The sequence below is a fragment of the Lutra lutra genome, chromosome 13 (genome assembly GCF_902655055.1).
Source record: "Lutra lutra chromosome 13, mLutLut1.2, whole genome shotgun sequence".
Lineage (NCBI taxonomy): Eukaryota > Metazoa > Chordata > Mammalia > Carnivora > Mustelidae > Lutra > Lutra lutra.
This window is the reverse complement of record NC_062290.1, coordinates 44,271,445-44,291,407: the sequence shown is the minus strand read 5'-3', so window position 1 is coordinate 44,291,407 and position 19,963 is coordinate 44,271,445. Positions and strand designations below refer to the sequence as shown.

The window sequence follows — 19,963 nt, the reverse complement described above, 5'->3', positions numbered from 1 at the left end:
CATAGCCGATTTTCCCCCTTCCCTACCCCAAGTCCATCATATCTCACCTTATAATTTTGAAAATGTGGGACCAAAAACTTCTCCTAAAATAAAACTCACATACTCCTAGTTTTAGTGATTCCCATTCTCTGGGTCTTGGACGCCAAGAGCCGCAAGTTATGGACAATGATTTGTAAAGCCACATACAACAAGACATCAACTATACACTTGCCCAAATATATGTGACTTTCCAACAGCATTTTGGCAAAGGCCAGCTTGTGTTACCTCCCAAGTTCACAACTGTCCCCCCAGCCTCCTGGCTAGGAGGTGTAGCCATGTGACTGACTGGATTCTTTGGTGGGATCATAGGGATTGGGACCCTACTGGAGATTTGAGTCTCATCAGGAACGCAAAAAATGTATGTGGGCAGGAGAAATTCATTCCACTCCTAAGATTACCCCCAAGAAAACCTCCCATGCAGTTCTCAACATCCTCTTCCCCCTTGGTCACCCAGACACAGGTGTCAGGGTGACCTTGGAAGCCAGACATTAAAGACAGCACAGCTTGCATCAGACCAGACCCTGAATAACTTCAGGCAGCAGACCCCCCAGCCCCCTTTCAGCGCTGCCAATTGGACTTTATTGTGAACATCAATAACAAAGCACTATTCTGTCACAACTCTGAGATTTCAGGATTTTACTATTACAGGAGCGAATGTTTCTTTAACTAATACACATACATAGGTGCTGCTGGGATTCACAATGGTATACATTCAATTTAGTTTTCATTTTGGGAAGGACACTTAACAGCAGGGTATAGATTCATTTAAAAAGCAATACCCAGTTCAGAGGTGGTTTTTTCCCTGGCTATATATTTGCTTGAAAAACAATTAAATTTTCAACAATTCCAGACGCTGAGCTAGATGTGACATATACAAAGGGAAGTAAGATAGTCCGTGGCCTCAAGCTTATAGAATATTGGGACAGCAGACATACCCTAAAAATACAAAGAAGTACATCATTGCAACCCCAAGTGCTTGAAGCAAACAGAGCATTGTGAGAGAGTCACAGAAGAGACTTAAGAGACTGGGGTTGGGGGGAATGGAGGGACTTCTTGGGGATGGCACATGTAAGCTGGAGAACAGATGGATAAGAGTAAACTAATTAATTAAAAATAAAGAAAGTGGGGCACCTGGGTGGCTCAGTCAGTTAAGCATCTGCCTTCGGCTCAGGTCAGGATCCCGGGGTCCTGGGATTGAGTCTAGCATCAGGATCCCGGCTCAGCGGAGAGCCTGCTTCTCTCTCTCTCCCTCTCTCACTCTCTCTTTCTCTCCCTAGACAGCCCATCCCCACTATTTGTTCTCTCAAATAAATAATATCTTTTAAAAAATAAAGCATGTATTCTCAATGGGGGTGATAGTACCCCCAAACAGACGAAAAACTGGGTTCTTGGATGGGGAAAAGAGGACACCTCCCCATAGCAATGGTTTGAAGATAATACAGTGAGTCCATTCAAAGGCCACAGCACATGTAAATAGATTATTTGTGGCATTAAAATTTCATGGGGATTGCAGAGGATTAAGAGGAAGTATCTTAAAATGTCTAAAAAAGGAGGCAATAATAAACAACAGTCTCAGAAACACAGGTCTAAAGCCAATGGGAATCCACTGAAGGTGTTAGGCAGGGGAGTGCCACAACCTGATGTTCATTTCTAAAAGCCCTGTCAGAATTATTAATATTTTTGTGCTAAAAGTTCACATTAGGAAAGTCTGGAAACCCTTGGTCATTTTAGAAGTTACGGTTAATTGATATTAACGCACTAAGATCATATAATCCAAGCTCTTCATTGTAGATTCAAAAGGAAAAATGAAACTCAGAAAGGCTCTGTACCTTGTGTGTTGAGAATCATGCAATTAGCAAGCAGCAAACAAAGTCTGAATCCTGTTCTACTTCCTTCAGCACCGTTCCCCAAACTCTACACTGTCCCACACATATCTACGCTATCCGTGCAATTAATTTGCCTGGCTGCATTTTACATACTGATTCATATTTGACCACCCTTTTACATGATATTGAGTGAGATGAACAAAAAGGAAGAAAATGTAACTTTTTGCCATGCTCCTAGATTTTTAGGGAAAAAATAATGTCCTAGCCTTCTGCTGTCACTATTCTGAAGACCGTCAAGATCTGCAGGTTAGAAAACACAAGAATCTGTTAACTCTGTCGATTCAGGAGAACATGTAGGGGGAAGTCAAAGTTTTGCTCAGCTTTTGTTGTAACCACTGGCAGAAGTCTCAAAAGGGAGCATTTAGTCTAAATTGAAATAACTGTCCCCTGGGTGTGAAGAGGAGACTGGAGGTCTGAAGAAGACATCACTTCTGATTGATGGAGAAAAAGAAGCACACTCGAAACAAAACAGAACACCAATGTTCATAGTGGCACCGTTCACAAGGGCCAAATGTGGAAGCAACCCAAGTGTCCACTGATAGATGAATGGATAAACAAAATGTGCTACTTCATAAAATGGCTTATTATACAGCCTAAAAAGGACATTCCAACACCTGCTACAACATGGATGAGCCTTGAGGACATCCCACTAAGAGAAATATGCCAATCACTAAAAGAGAGATCCTGTTATGATCCCACCTGTAGAAGGTATGGAGAGCAGTATAATTCACAGAGACACAAAACAGAATGGGCAGGGGTGATGGGGTGAGGGGAATGGGAAACAAGTTCTTATATAGTGGGTATAGAGCTACTTGGGCAAGATGAAGAGTTCTGGAGATTGGCTGCCTAACAATGTGAATGCATTTAACACTGCTGAACCCTAGACTTAAAAATGGTTACAAGGGTAAATTTGTTACATCTATTTTATACTTAAATTTTTTTTTTAAATTTTAATGAATAAGTTAAAGAAATTTTAAGTGTTTTTGCAGTAATTTCAGAGAACTTCTGTTCACATATATACATCCAGTCAGAAAACAAACACCTAGGCAGCTTGGAACTCCCCAAGTCTCGGTTCATGGCCACATTACCTTTTCAACCCTCTTGAATTTGGTTTGGCCAACACCAGGGGAGCAGAGGTGACATGTGTCACTCTGAGGAGAAGCATTTAATGGCCAGTAGAAAGCAGAGCAACGCTATCCTTTCCCTGCCCTGGCTGCTCCAGAAGCCAGCGGGGTCAGGCGGAGCTGCTGTGTGGACACGGCACCCACGGTGAGCCAACCCCTCCCGACAACCCAAGCTGAAGAGGCGGGCTGATGGGGAAAGACATCTTTCTTGTGTGAAGTCACTATGATCTGGGGGTGGTTTGTTACCTGGGCATAATCTGCCCCATGTGGACGAACAGGGAGTTTTCTAAGGAGCAAGAATCTGAATTTCAGATTATATTAACAAATGTTCTTTAATAATAAAACAAAACAAAACTTCATTTCTCTGTAACTGATTTTGAAAAGAAAATACACAATTAGCACGCTTCCTGAAATGTACAAGATGTCTGACAGACTGTTTGCAGTAAGGAAAACTTCCTTCTTTTCTATACGTGGTACCACATCAGAGCCTACGCATGACTCAGTGGATAGCCTGTGTATATTTTGTTTGGCTGGCTGGTGATAGAGATGGGGAGCACATCGTAAATAAGAGGCCCATGAAACATTTCCTTCCTCTCCTCCAACCAAGAATGGAGCAACAGTTGCTGCATCGACACTTGGGTAGAGAAGGTGTGTAGCGGCACGTCCTCTCCCTTCCACCAAGTGTCAAGTTCCTGGAGGCTGCGGCCGATTTTCTAAATAAGTATCTGTTAATCTTCCAGGGGCATGATGACTCGAGGAGAAAATACACAGGAGCCAGGCTCCAGCAGGATCTGTGGGGGGGGTAAGGACGGAGGGTCCCCCCCACACTCCCCATCATTCCTCACTGTGGGCAGAGTGACTGAGACCTGCAGCTACTCCCAAACATCTGAAAACCATTTATAAAAAACTGAGGTTACTACAAATAAAGATACTTTAAGCTGGTGGTTCATATCTTTAGTTCATGATGTAACTAGACACTAGTTACTAGTTACTTTGCTCTGGCGGGAAAAATCATGGAACAGCGTTAGGACATGGGTGGGTCCACACCCTCCTCTCCCACTAACAACCCGGGACATGTTGTTCCACTTCCCAGGACCTTATTTCTCACATCCATAAATAAGAGAGATCGAATCAGTGTTTCCCAAAATATGTTCTCTGGCCTAATTATGTGCGAATCCTCTGTGGGTATGTGCATGATGGGGACAGGGTCCCCCACAAATGCAGACTCCTAGGACCTATCCTTTTCCCACTGAATGCGAATCTGAGAGTGAGGCCCAGGAATCTGCAGTTAGAGCTTCCTGGCTTTTTAGCTTCTTGGCTCTAGACTTTGGGGACCTTTGGAATTGAACGATAACAGCCCAACTGACCAATGCACGATGAAGTTTGTGACCCATACATAATACTGAAGAATCCCTGAGTCTTCTACTATATGAGCCCATAGTCACGAGCAGAGCTGAAAACAAGTAGCTCCAGCACAACCCTTTCTATCCACCCGTCAAAAATGCATCATGTTCCAGAGTTCATCCCAGTATAAAATCAAATATTAAAACCATTAGGCTATTACAAACTACTGAACACGACTTCTCTCTTTGTTACATCTTGTCACCGTGCTCTGCCTCAAGAGAGTCCAAGACCAATCACGCCCTAGAGAACACATGCTAATACCGCATGGGATATTTTAAGGCCAGATCTTTACAGCATGTTAACTCCATGTTTTCTCGTAAAATTGTCTCCAAACATCAAAATTTATAAAACAATAAAATATTTCTGTGCTGGATCCGTAAGCCAATAGGTGTGACTATTACATATACACTTAAGCAGCAAAGGGACAATAAATACTTGTTCACAGATGAAAACTAGCAGGCAGGCGGCACGGGTGCCCTTCCCTGAAGAAGTCGGACTCCTGGTTACACACGCACTCAGCAAACCTGGAACTAGTACCTGCCTCTTTAGAACTCAGGTCCATGATCTTTTCTGCAACACTGACCAAAGTTTTACGTACCCTGGGAAAATGCAGGAGTCTTTAAAAAGTGGGCACAGTGACCAAAATGAGCTCTACTGGGGTTCGGAGATGAATCGGGACAGGAAAATAGACGTAACGAAAGAGGAAAAATAGTGCTAACTTTCAGTTAAACACGGTAGATGGAACACCATATTTTTCTCTCTTCCCTCCCAAATGTCTGCTAATATAACAATAAATAAAGATGACGAGAGAACTGGAAAGGCGTCAACAGCAGACAACAGATGCCAACAGGTTTTTGGGATATGGGAAATGGATAGAAGAATTGTTACCGACTTAACAGAATTGTGCTTGCAAAGGGATACAGTGATGAGAAGGAAGACTGCGCGGGCTGTGAAACTCCAGAAAGCCTTCAAACTTGGAGGCAACTGGCGCAGCAAGAAGGCTGGGGGTGAAGTTTCGGCTACAACTGCAAATACCAGTTGAAATTACCTAGACCACAATTCCGTTGAAAAATAAAATTGAGAAAATTCTTAGAACGTGTAAAAAAAAGAGGGCACCTGGGTGGCTCAGTTGCTTAAGTGTCCGCCTTTGGCTCAGGTCCCAATCCCAGGATCCTGGGATGGAGCCCCACATCGGGCTCCCTGCTCAGTGAGGAGCCTGCTTCTTCCTCTCCCTCTGCCCTCCCCCTGCCCTGCTTGTGCATGCACGCTCTCTCTCTGTACTAAATAAATAAAATCTTAAAAAAAAAAAAGCAAGTATAAGAAAAAGTAACAATAAAGATGAGAGAAAAGGTTTTAAAACATAGGTGGTTGGGCGCCTGGGTGGCTCAATGGGTTAAGCTTCTGCCTTTGGCTCAGGTCATGATCTCAGGGTCCTGGGATCGAGCCCCACATCGGGCTCTCTGCTTGGCGGGGAGCCTGCTTCCCCCTCTCTCTCTCTGCCTGCCTCTCTACCTACTTGTGATCTCGCTCTGTCAAATAAATAAATAAAATCTTAAAAAAAAAACATAGATGGTTGATCCTGAAGATTAATTAACAGGAGTTCCACAAAAAGCAAACACATAAGGGACCAGGAAAGAAATTATCAAAGAAACGTGAAAATAAACATTCCCCAAAGGGAAGGGCATTGACCTATTTAGGGTCCGTGGAAAACCTGGCACGCTGAATTCAAATAGCCCAGGCCAAATCACAGCATCATGAGACTCTGACTCAGTCACTGGCCAATTGCAGTCCATGGTCCAAATCTGGCCCATTGTCCATTTGGGTAAATAGTTTACTGGAACACAAACAGGTTCATTCATTTATAATATTGTCTGTGGCTGCTTTCCTGCAGCAGTGGCAGAATTGAGGGGGGGGTGTCCAAGACAGCGTGTCCACGAAGCCTGAAATATTTTCCTAAGAGAAATGAAAACATATCCACACAGAATCTTGCACGCATATGCTCTTAGCAGCATTATCCCTCAGTGCCAAAAGGGAGAAACAACCCAAATGTCTAGCCACAGACAAATGGATAAACAAAATATGGTATCTGTATACAGTAGAATATTTTTCAACTATCAAGGAATAAAGTGCTGATAAATGCCACTGCTTGGATGAACAGTGAAAACATGCTAAGGGAAAGAAGCCAGTCCCCAAAGCTTACATACGATGTGATTTCATTCATAGGAAAATCCAGAGTAAAGAAATCTACAGAGAAAGAAAATAGATGGTTGGCTGCTTGGGGTAGAAGGGAGTGGATGAAAAGTAGGGGTGAGAGTTAAAGGGTACAAAGTTTCTTTTGAGTTGACAAGAATTTCTAAAATTGACTTGGGGATGGTTGCATGTAATTTATATTGTCAATATAATTTAAAAATCCACCAAGTTGTGCACTTGAAATGGACAAGCTCTGTGATATGTGAGTTATAGCTCAATAAAACTGGTTTTTAAAAAAGGAAACATACCAGAAAAAAATAGAATAATAATATACTACTTGGCCCACTGGACCCATTCCCATATATTAATACTAACCACTAGTACTGACCATTAATTCTGATCATTCCAGTTTATTAATACTGACTCAATGTCATATTAATAAAATGTAAAATGTGATAAAAGATCATGCAAGAATGATGAAAATAGAATATGAAAAAGAATGAAGAAATCAAACCATAATGGGATTCTAATGGAATATGAAAAATCACATTAAAGGTGTAAGAACTATGGAGGTGACCAGCCTATGAAAAATCTCAAAGAACTAAAAATAGTTATCTAATATGAACATAGCCAAAAGAAAAGTGGATTTTAGAGCACAGACTATTTCTAGGGCTAGAAAGGTCATTCATTAATGAAAAGGGAGCCACCTGACCAAAAAGACATAATGATCCTAAATGTTTATGCACCCAATTATAGAGCTTCAAAATAAACAAAAGAAAAACTGATAGAACCACAAGAAGAAATAGACAAATCCACACTAGCAGATAAAGACTGTAATATCCCTCTCTAAATAACGGATACACTAAATATGTAGAAATCAGTAAAGATACAGAATATACTCCCAACCAGCTTGATCTAATTGACATTGATAGAGCAGTCCACCCAACAACATCTAGACTGATTAGGGAAACTTAGAAGACACAAATCTGTAGAAAGATTAATTCTTTATGAATAAACATAAAACATTTACCAACATAGACCATATTCTGGGCCATAAAACAACTGCCAATAAACCTAAAAGGATCCAAGTTATATTAGGTGTGTTCTCTGACCACGCTGAAATGAGAAATTGTTAACAATGATACCTGGAAAATCTCCAAATATTTAGAAACTAAACAACTCACTTTAAAATACATATAAGTCATAAGCAATGAATTTTGGGACACTGAAAAAAAATTAAATTAAATTTTAAAAAGTACATGTAAGTCAAAGAAGAAACCAAAGAGAAATTAGAAAATATTTTGAACTAAAGAAAAATGAAAACACATTTAGCACCAAGGAAAAGTTTAGATCACTACACACCCATATTTGAAAACAGAAAGTCTCCTATCAGTGGCCCTAGAATCCACCTAATAAAACTAGAAAAACAGGACCAAAGAAAATACAAAACAGAAGAAAATATATAATAAAGATAAGAGAAGGAAGGAGTAAAATAGAAAAAAAATAGAGAAAATCTGTGAAACCAAAGCTGGTTCTTTAAGAACATCTATAAAATTAAAAAGCCACTAAGCAGATTGATCAGGGAAAAAGAAAAATACATAAATAACCATTATCAGGAATAACAGAAGATATAACTCCATGTTATAATGCTATTTTAAAAATAAGGGAGCATTATGAACTACTTTATGCCAATAAATTCAACAACTTAGACGAAATAGACAAATTTATGGAAAAAAAAAACTACTAAAGCTAACTCAAGACAAAATAGATTACCTGGAGAGCCCTCTATTCAATAATTTAAATTTGTGGTTAATCTTTATACTAAGTAAGCCAACTCCAAATCCAGGTGGCTTCACTGTTGAATTCTACAAAACATTTAGTGAAGAAATCAGACACAAGCTCTTCCAGAAAATTGAAGAAGGAATATTTTCCAACTTATTCTAGGAGACCAGCATTACATTGATACTAAAAACAAAGACATCACAAGAAAACTACAGACCAGTATCTTCCATGGACATAAATGCAAATATGTGAATCAAAGCTTAGTAAACTGAATCTAACATTTTTCTTTTTAGAGAGAGAGAGATTGAGTGGGGTAGGGAGGGGCAAAGGGAAAGAGAAAGAGAAAATCCCAAGCAGATGCCTGCTGAGCATAGAGCTGGACACGAGGCTCGATCTCAGGACCCTCTGAGATCATGACCTGAGCTGAAATCAAGAGTTGGAAACTTAACCAACGATGCCACCCTGGCACCCCTAACAATATTTTTAGAAAAGATAATATACTAATCACCAAACCAAGTTTTCCCAAGAATGCAAGGTGGTTAACACATGAAAAATCAATGTAATTTGCCATATTAACAAATGACAAAGGAAAATCCATGTGCTAATGAGAGGCAGAAAAAGCATCTGATAAAAATCCAACATTCGTTTCTAATAAAAGCTCTCAGCAAATAGAAGAATAAAAAGAACTTCCTCCAACCTGATAAAGGGCATCTACAAAAAACTTACACCTAACATCATAATTAATAGTAAAACATCAAATTCTTTTTCCTAAAATCAGGAAAAGGCAGTGTTCTAATCAGTGTTATTAAATAAGACATTTAAAATATCCATATTGGTGAGGAAGAAGGGTCTTTATTTTCATGACATGACCCTAGGTGCAGAACGTCTGACAAAAAGCTACTATAACTAATAAGCAGGTTTGGTAATGTTGCAGACTATACCAAAATCAATTGTTTTTATATACTAACAAGGAATAATCAGGCACAATTTTTTAGAAACAGTACCATTTAAAAGAGTAACAAAAATGTGGAATACTTAGTATAATTTGACAAAAATATGTAAGATCTGTACACAGAAAACTACCAGATACTGCTTAGAGAAATTAAAGACTGAAATAGGTAGAGAAGGATCATAAAATTTAATATCGTTAGGAGGCTAATTCCCTCATAACGCCAAATCAAATCCCTGCATGTATTTTTTTTTTTAAAGATTTTATTTATTTATTTGACAGAGATCACAAGTAGGCAGAGAGGCAGGCAGAGAGAGAGGAGGAAGCAGGCTCCCTGCTGAGCAGAGAGCCGGATGTGGGGCTCGATCCCAGGACCCTGGGATCATGACCTGGGCCGAAGGCAGAGGCTTTAACCCACTGAGCCACCCAGGCGCCCCCCTGCATGTATTTTTTAATTGGCAAGTTGATTCTCAAATTCACACAGGGTCAACATTCTTGAGAATGAAGGACAAAGTTAGAAAAATCATACTTTCTCAGTTCAAGACTTACTGTAAAGCTACAGTATTAAAGATAGTGTCGTACTAGCATGGCAAGAAAGACATAGTTCCCCAGAATAGAGAATCCAAAAGACAGACCTGCTCATATATGGATAACTGATTTTCCAGAGACCTGCAAAGGCAATTTAGTGGAGAAAGGAAAGCCTTTGAAAAATATCATGCTAGAGCGGCATCTGGGTGGCTCAGTCGGTTTAGCAGCTGACTCTTCATGTCCACAAAGGTCATGATCTCAGGGTGCTGAGATGGAGCCCCAACTCGGTTCTGCACTCAGCAGCAGTTGCTTGAGATTCTCTCCTTCTGCCCCACCCTCCCACCTGTGCATACTCATTCTCTCTCTCTAAAATAAGTAAGTTTTTTAAAAATCATGCTAGAACAATTGAAAAGACATAGATCAAAAAAAAAAAAAAGTGAACTTGGGTCATCTTGTACCGCTTACAAAAATTAACTCAAAATGGAACGCAGAACTAATGTAAGACATAAAACAACAGATTCCTGGGGTAAAACCTCTATGACCTTAGGTTAAGCTAGTATTTCTTTAAAACAAGAGGAAACATGTAATCTATGAAGACACAATGTAATAACTTCAGCTTCATCAAAATTAAAACTTCCGCTCATCAAAAACACAGTCAGGAAAGAAAACAAAGACAAGCCACAGACTGGGAGAGAATAATCTGCAAATAATTCACTGATAAAAGACTGATAGCCACAATATATAAACAACTCTCAGAATTCAGTGTGAAAACAACACAGTAAGAAATGAGCAAAATGGTCGAATAGAAATTTTACCAGAGAAGATACATGGATTTTAAATAAACCCATGAGAAAATGTTCATCATCATTTATCATTCGGGAACTGCAAATTCAAACCCAAGCTCCTACGATACCTTCTTGCATAACTAAAATGCAAGACTGACCTCACCAGGTGTTGGCAAGGATGCAGAGAAACTGGAACTTGTGCATAGTGCTAGTAAGAATGGAAAATGGTACAACCTTCTGCAAAACTGACATTTTCCTAAAAACCTAAACATACACCCACCAATAGTTCAGCCGTTCCATCCCTAGGTATCTACCTAAGACAGATGAAAGCACAGGTCCAAACAAAGACTTGCATATGAATCTTCATAACAATTTTGTGACAGCGAAAAATTGGAAACACATTGCCCAGCTGCAGGTGAAAGCCTTTGGGTGACAAACTATGGTATATATATGCGACTTAGCACCATGTAGGAACACATTACTGATACCTGCTACAGCATGGACAATCTCCAGATCATTAGACTGAGTGCAAAAAAGCCAGGTCAAGAGAAGTGGGGGAGAGGGTTGCTACTGTATGATTACATTAGCATAAAATTCTAGAAAATGCAAACTAATCCATATTTACACAAACCACATCACAGTTTGTCCGGTGATTTTGGGTACGAGGAAGGGTGGCACAGAGGGATTGCAAAAGATAATGAGGACCCCTTGGGGTGATGATGTCATGCATGGGTGTATACATATGTCAGAACTTAAAATTGCATACTTTAAGTATGTGCAGTTTATTGTATGTTAATGATAACTCAAAATAATACAAACCTAACAAAAAAGTCACTTTGGGGCCATGAGATCTGAGGTGAGGAGAAAGAGTAGAATAAGAATTTGCTGTGTTTTCTTATAAGCCTGTAATGGTTGTGTTTTGTTTTGTTTTTTAACCATGCAGAATCATCCTGGTAAAAATGTAAATAAAAATAAAACAAGAGGGCGCCTGGGTGGCTCAGTGGGTTAAGCCGCTGCCTTCAGCTCAGGTCATGATCTCAGGGTCCTGGGATCGAGTCCCGCATCGGGCTCTCTGCTCAGCAGGGAGCCTGCTTCCTCCTCTCTCTCTCTGCTTGCCTCTCTGTCTACTTGTGATCTCTCTCTGTCAAATAAATTTAAAAAAAAAATAAATAAATAAAACAAGAGCAAGAACTACAAGAGGATAACAAAAAAGACAAGAAAGACTTTCCTTTAAGTCTTTAGTTGAAAATCAGCTGCTCTTAAAGGCACAAATTCTTTCTACCCACCTGTAACTATTTACTTCATTACTGAATTCCTAACAAGGATGCAATTTAGAATACCACAGTAAGTGAAAATGTTCCATTTTAATGTTTGAATGAGCTATCACTGATACACCACCAAACGAACATCAACTGCTACTAAGTGACATTATTAAGCCATAGTAATCGACTTGTGCTGATCTAGCCACAACCTTCTCCAACAACCTTGTTTATTTTTACAGTGGCTTGCCACAGATGGGTTGTAGAAATCATTAAGCAGTTGATAACCCCTACTGGTTTAAACCATTAATTATCTACTTCCTTACCTGGGAGCAATTTGAGCAATGGGATGAATTTGGATTCAGCTGATGAAATGAAATTGATATCAGTAAAATAATCAGTTTCAGAAGAGCCTAGAATGAACTACCTTCCAATTACACAGGGAAAGAAAATTATCTTGCCGGTTAGTAATTCCGTTAGAACAGAAGCAAAGGAAAATAACCCCTTAAAAGCAGATATTCGGCAAGAAAAAATGGGGAAATGCTGGTGTTTGAAATAATTTTATTTGCATTAAGATTGTTCTTTGGACTTTGGAGAAATAAGGCTCAGGTGTAATTCAGCTTAGGGAGCCAGAAACTCTTGAACACAGACCCTCCTTCTACTAGGGCTACGATATATACACAGAGAACTCTGGTAACTCGGATAGTCATGCTTTTGTGTACTGAGGGCTTTGATTTAAAAACAGCTTAAAGAATGTATACATTCCAAACAATGTTCAAATCATTTGGCATTGGCTATGGTTTATAGAATGATTTCTTCTTGATATTAAATAACCTCAACTTTCTGGTCTGCTTAATTCACTGATTAGAAATAATGCCCGTGTGGTTAAGTGAGGACATTAAGCAATGTTCCAAGACTAGCTGCGTCTGCCCATCACCCAGGTTAACTCTACAGGGGACTGTGTTCCTCCAGGATACAGAACCCAGCTACCACTTTAAACTCTTCTCTATCCCTTCGATGACAAGTTTCGTCAGGCTTCTCACATGTGGAGAGCAGCCCTGCCGAATGCAACAAGAAAAACTCACTAGGAATTGAACAATAAACCGGTTCCAACACACACAAAAGGCTCAAATCTGCTTCTATCATCTTTATCCAGAAGAAAGTTGGTTGAGAAGTGGAGCGAGGAAGAAGAGGTATGTAATGCTAGGAAAAATCAGTGTCTCCGGAACACTGAGAGGCACTGACTGACCTGAAGGAGAAAACAGCACACACACACACACACACAAATCCTATGGTATGCATCTTAGCACGTTCTTTGCCATCTTTGCTGGGTTCAAATATTATCAGATAAGTTACCAAAATCTCAAGGATAAGGTCGAATTACTGCCCCTGCGATGACATCGAAGTAAGACAGAAGGCTTTCTGTCTTGGTTTGGCTTAGGTGTCCACGTGCCTGTCAGCGGGGCTGGTAGTACCTTAGAGAACATGGACCAACACCCTCATTTTGCAGAAGAGGAAATGGAAGGTCAAGGGCCTTGACCAAAATGACAGAGATGCAGCCAGGATGGGATGCTAGACCTTAAGGCTCTCTCCTCAGCTCTCTTAGGCCCTTTCCTGATCTCCTTTGACTTTCCTTTTGGGGTCAAGATTCTGTCAGAACAGGTCACTGGGAGGCAGGTCATTTTTACACAGCTGTTTCTAACCCAACTATACAATGGAATCACCTGGGAGCCACATAAATTCTGACCCTGGGACTTCACCTCCCCACCCAGAAGCCTTCTGATGTAACCCAGCTGGGGTGTGGCCTAACGCGGGGAGTTTCAAGAGCTCCCTTGGGCAATCCTAAAGTGCAGCCACCTCTGAGAAGACTTGCCATGGAGCAAAGCCTATTGGCAAAGAAACTTGCTAATCATTAAGAGAAGCTTTGCAATGGTTTTTCATACTCCAATCTAGGCAGGTGTTCCTTGTTGAAAATTTCTCTGGCTTATTAGGGTGTTCCCTGCTCCTCGGGTTCTAGCCAGCTCCGTGCCCTTCTTAACCGCCATTGTCGGGTACCCTCAGCCTCTAAAAGCTCACCACTGCCATCAAAATGACCATTAAAAGAGAAACCGGAAACAAGTTTCAAAACGCTAAGTAAAAGCGAGGGAAGGAAATCCACACACACCCCTCCTCATGATTTGGACAAGTCTCCATAAGCAAAACAGAGGAAAGGGAGGCTATCTGGCGATTATTCCAGCCAAGAGTGTTTGGGCATTTTCCCAGAATTACCCAAGTAATCCCGTGAAAAGGGAATCTATGTAGGCTACATTAGGTACAAACTGCCTAACTCGTGAGTTTTAATCAAAGTTACCTGACTCTGGAAACTGTTAATGCCAAAGACACCACGTGCATCATAGGTTTGACTGGCCCCTGACCCCTTTCCTAAGCATCTCCCTCTGGGGTCTTGCAGTAACAAACCAGAACCCGAGCAGACTGTGAATTCAACACTCTCCCAGGGCCCTTCTGCTCTGCCTTGGGACCTGAGCCACCCACTCCGGAGAACGCCCCAATTCCTATGCCCTTCTAGCTCAAGAAAAAACCGTAGGAGCATTCGAGGGGGTGTGGTGAGGACGAGTCCCAGGGCGCCGTCCAGAACCTCCTTTTCTCCACCGCAGAGGCTCCAAGAGCCCCGCTGTCCTGTACACCTTACAACGCTCCGCCCCCGACACTCGGACGCAGGTGGCCCTAGGACGAGGATGTCAGAAGTTCACTCGTCCTGGGAAGCACGGAAGTGAGGAGGAGTGTCCCGGAGGCCGAGCCTCCCCCGCACCGCCCGAGCCTCGACCGGCAAGAAAGGTCTTCGCGAAGGACTGTCCGGAAGAGGTGCCGGGTCGCGGACTCCCTGGAAGAGGGCCGTACCCTGGCTCAGGCGCCGTCTCCTCCCCCGACTCTGTCCCGCGGCAGGCAGGACCCGGGCGCGAGCGGGACGCCGGGACGCGCAGCAGGAAGCTGGGCTGAGGCTCACCGCAGGATTTGACCCCGGCAGCCCGGAGCTCGCCACGAGAGGCCGCCTTAGCCCTAACCCGTGCCACCTGTCCTCGCTGGGGTGGCAGCACAGCCCCAGGACAGGCCCCGGCTACAGCTCTCCCCGCTTTAGCCGACCAGAAGAAAAGTCTTAGGAGGGTCCGGAGGGACGCCCGACGCGCAGACCGCCTCACCTGTCCGGCGACGTAGAGCAGGCACCAGGTGCCGCCGAGGATGCGAGCCAGGAGCCTCGAGTGCCAGGGTGCAGCCGGCCGTGCCATGGTCCCCCGGAGGGGAGGGAGGGGAGTCCGGGCGAGACCCCTCCCTGGAAGCGGCAGCCGCCTCCCGCGCGGGCTGCAGGGCTCGGCGGTGGCCGCAGCAGCCGGCGGGCGGACTGGGGCGTGCGCCTGTGGGGCTGGGCTGGGCTGCGCTGCGCTCCGCCGCGCGTCCTCTGAGCCGCCCTGCGGCCGCCGAGCCCGGCTGCTTTGAATGGGAGCGCGTGCGCTGGGGGCGGGGGCGTTATTTGTGAATGTGCTGCTTGTCTTGGCTCGGGATGGTTCGCGCTCCAAATCCCCCCCCCCCCGTCCCCGGCACCCCCTCCGGCTCCTGCTCCTCCCCTCCTGTGTCAGCCCAGCAAAGGCGGGGAGCGCAGACACCCAGCCGCCCCGGCAGCGACTGCGTGCGCCTTTCGGGAAACCAGAGCGGGGCTAAGTGCTGGCTTCTATTTATTTATTCTTTTTAAAGGGAGGGTCTCGCACTGCACACCTTGGACGCGTGTGGAATCCGACCCTGCCTGCCCCAGGAGAATACTGGATGAGAGGGAGAGGCTCTCCCCGGACGTTGGCGCTTTCCCCGGAACGAGTCCCCGGGGCCATTCCCTGCGCGCAGTCCCTGGAGCTTGGCGCGCTGCAGCCGCCCTGGAAACCACGCAAGGCCCTCAAGGGACGGGGGAAGTGGGGGCGATGATTAAGAAACTCTACCCCACACAATGCGCAGCACTAAACGTAATGGTGTGTTGTCCGTGGAGACCCATCCTCTGGGTACGCAGAGAGATGCTCCCGTGGAGTTACTGTTTTGCAACCTGGGTCTGGGGGAAGAGGACTTCGCTCGAGAGCGCCCAGGCCCCACCACAGCTGGGATGGGACGCAGTGAACCAAGAGCCAGCATCACCCATAAAGAGCCCAAGAAATGGGTTCAGTGAAGCTGACTTCGCTTGTCTTCTTGTGCCAGTGGTTTTCTGGGGCAAGCCAGAGCACTCACTCCCTTGTCCACTGCGGGTCGTGTTCTTATTAATTAGGGTGGAGGCTTTCAGGCTTTCTCTGTAACAGAAAGCAAACTTCGTGCCCTTTGGAGTTCATTGCCATTGGGACCCAGGTTCATTTCTTCCTGAAAACCTAGCGCTCCAGAGCCAGTCTCCCAAAGCATATTTATGAGAAAGTAAATCCCCCACCCTTCTCCCAACCGTCTCGCAGGCCACTCCACCCCTCCGGAACCTTGGCAGTGAAGCTTACAGAGGCGGGGAGCTGGCCCCACTTCAGTAAACTCTACGATAAGAGGATTCAGCGCAGCGTTCGTGAAACAACTTTTGTGAAGTTCCCACGTGCGCGCGTTGGGATGAGCCCAGCATAAAATGAAGACGCCGCCATACTCCTTAGCAACCATTCATTCAGGCCACGTATTCTTAAAGCCAAGCGCTGGGCTTAAGCACCCTAGCCCATGAATGACCTAGACAGATTTGGATCTTGCCCATTTTAATTGCATGAACAGACTGGACGCAAATTGCCTGCTGACCACAAGAGGCATAGTCAGGGTAGAAATGCCTATAGGAAGTGAATGTTTAACATGTGTCAGCATGAGGGTTTGTGTCCAGAATAGGGTGATTTTTTTTTTTTTAACTGGTAAAGAGTCAAGGAGCTGCTTCTCAGAATTCACCTATTTACTCATTATCTGTGTATTATCTGAGTTCTCAAGAAAATCAGAGGTGAAAAAGAAAAAATAAAATCCCTCTTTGAACTTAGAATGCCAGAAAGTCAAAGCTTGAAGTTCAAGACCTTGAAATTTGTCTTAAGGATTATAGGCCAGGTTTTCAGCCTCAGTTGGTAGAGAGGAAAGGGTGAGATATTTAAAGACAAGATACCAAACACAAAAAGGAACAAAGGCCACAGAGGCTGGAGACAGAAAAGTGTTCTGTGGAGGATTGCAAATGGCTTGTCTTGCTAGGATGTTTGAGCCACAGGTTAAGCAGAAAAAGGCAAGGCACTTTGCTTGGTGGGGTGGTGGTCCTAACATGATGGGGTGGGAGAAAGAAAAGCACCAGGGTAGAAGATAAAAGGGAAGCTGCATTGGTATACCAGGCAGCATTAGCTGAATTAAATCTTTAAACAGTCCTCCAGATAGGTAGAGCTGTACTCTCAATGGCTGTACTATCGGGATTGGAGCCAGACCTGGAGGGGCACACAGGAACAGAATTTGGGGCACTGGAAGAGAACTCTAGCCCAACTGCATATCCCAATCCCAAAGAGCTTGGTTATCTAGCTCAAAAGGCACATTTTTATTTTTAAATAGGTAAACAAACTAAGGCCCAGAAAAGTTAAGTGACTTGTCCAGTGTCTCATTTAAGAGGTCTATGAATTTGTTCTCACCTCCTTGTGACAAAATAAAAAAGAAAAAGAGAAAAAGAAGGGGAGCTTCTATTCCTTGAACAACGAGGTAACAGAAGGAAACAGGAATTTAAATTAATGGGGCAGTTAAGTATAAGGTAAAAAGAGGGTAGTTAGCCCAAAAGGAAGGAGACCAGCTAAGACGATGCTGCTGTAAACCACCCACAAGGTGATGAAGGCTTCCATTGCCAGAGAGGCACTCCAGCTACCAGAGAACAAAGTTGGTGTTTGGAAAGCCACACAAGAGAAGGCAAATATTATTAGTTCTGTGTGCGAAGATGGCACTTCCGTAGAACATCTCCATACCAGAGGTTCAACTCCAGATCCTTGACACCAAACTCCAATGTTAACAAATAGTCTGATTTTGTTGACTTCCACCATTTAAAAATCTATACATTCTTTTTTTAAAAGATTTTTTTTTATTTAATTGAGAGAGAGAGAGTCAGAGAGTCAGAGGGAAAGCAGACTCCCCACTGAGCAGGGAGACCGATGTGGGACTTGATCCCAGGACTCCAGGATCATGACCCGAGCCAAAGGCAGTCAGTCCCTCAACCAACTGAGCCACCCAGGCACCCAAAAATCTATAAATTCTTAAACTATTTCCAACCAATATTACTCATAGTATAAGAAATAATTGAGGGAATCATTATCCACTGAAGATCAGGTTTCCTTGATACTGCATAAAACACGGGGGGGGGGTGTTTTAAAACAGATGTCTTTGCTTAACATCTTAATAACCTCACTGTAACACAAGGACTGAGAACTGCCACATTCCTCAGGTATTGGAATCCACACAGACTATCTGAAGACCCCTGCCACCACCGTTGGCTCTTCTTCTCACGCTGGCCTCAGTATTGCCAGAGCCTCTGCTCTGGGCCACAAGCCTTTTCATCTGGGACTTGCAGCAGGAGATGTGTTTTGGTATCACTGGTAAGACCTCTCAGAAGCATTCCACTGGAACACCAGACTACACGATTCTGAGACAGACCAGTCTACCTGTTCATCTCCAGGACACTTCTACTTCACTTACTGCTCACTACCTCCCAGTTCCTTCTTCAGCCCTCTCTTTTGCTCCTATCCCTTTCTGTCCAGCATACTTTTCCAGCGTACGTTTCCAGAATACTTCCCAGTACCCTCCACGTCCTCGCCTCTTGGTCTTTTCTTCACATTCCAACTCAAAACAAACTCAGTTATCTGCTTCTGCCCTACATAAGCACCAAACTTTGCAGGTGAGAGCCACAAAACAGGACAGATAAGTGGTGCCATAGGATCATCTCTCCAACCTCAATGGGCTCCACACTGTCCCTCGATCCTCCTGGACCTTTCACTCCAGTACCATCCTGCCCCTTATAATGACTATTTCAAACCTTGTCCTTTCTCCAAACCTCCAGCTGTCTCCTCCTTCACCTCCCTCTCTTTCCAGATAGGCAGAGCTCCAGCTTTTCAGAGAAAACCAAAGCAGTCAAATGGGAACAACTTCCACCTTTACCTTTTTCCACCAAACCTGCTTATATCCATAGCCATCTTGTTTACCTCTGTTTTCTTTCCAAGGCCAATCCTTTCATAGTGCTCTTGGCCTCATTTCCCCCCTTGCCTTCCACTGGGAAGGAAACTTATTATAATTTTTCCTTCTCTCTGTGGTATTTTCAACAATGCCCTGAAAACTGTATCCTATCTTTAAATACAATGCGGCCTCTGCCATGTATAACAAAAAATATATTCACTCTCCAACCACCTCTTATCTTTTCTTCGTGACCTTACTTATTGAAGGATTTATTTACACTGTTTATTGCCTTCTTCCCTTTCTATTTGATCCTCAGACCACTCCAGTCAATATTCAGCCACCATCACTGTAGATAAACTGTTCCAGTCACCAATTGCATCCATGAGGTCAAATCCAACGAATGATCTTTGTTCCTCTTCCGACTTGTCCTCACAAAACCATATGGCATGTCCAATCATTCTTTCATTCTTGGGTATTCCTCAGATATTGGCATAGTACTTCTTAGAATATATTTTTTGCCAGGGCATCCCTTTCCCTCCCCAACCCTTTATCTAGTTACCTCATTACTAAGCCCCTCCAACATCTGGGTTGGATTCCTTATTTATATATACTCATATATCTGTATCATTTTCCTTCATAGAATTTATTCTAATTTGTAATTATACTTTTACTAGTATGACTAGTTGACCAAAATGTGTCTTTCCCTTCCCACTAGGTTGTAAATTCTGTAAGAGCAGTTTACCATGTGGGTACAATGCCTTCCAGTCCAAATTCCTAGCAAGTCATGCTTGACAAAAATCAAAATTAAATTAACAAAGGGATGAATTAGCACTTCCCACCATTCAACTGA

At 43.3% G+C, this 19,963-nt stretch overlaps 1 protein-coding gene across 1 annotated transcript in view; it reads right to left on the bottom strand.

Annotated features, from left to right (window-relative positions):
• Nucleotides 1-15,486, bottom strand: part of ADAMTSL1 (ADAMTS like 1) — a 932,409-nt gene extending 916,923 nt beyond the window's left edge. Inside the window, 1 exon segment of the mRNA XM_047700005.1 lies at nt 15,144-15,486. Coding sequence (XP_047555961.1) covers nt 15,144-15,230 — 87 coding nt within the window. The 5' untranslated portion in view covers nt 15,231-15,486.
• Between the last annotated feature and the right edge of the window lie 4,477 nt (nt 15,487-19,963).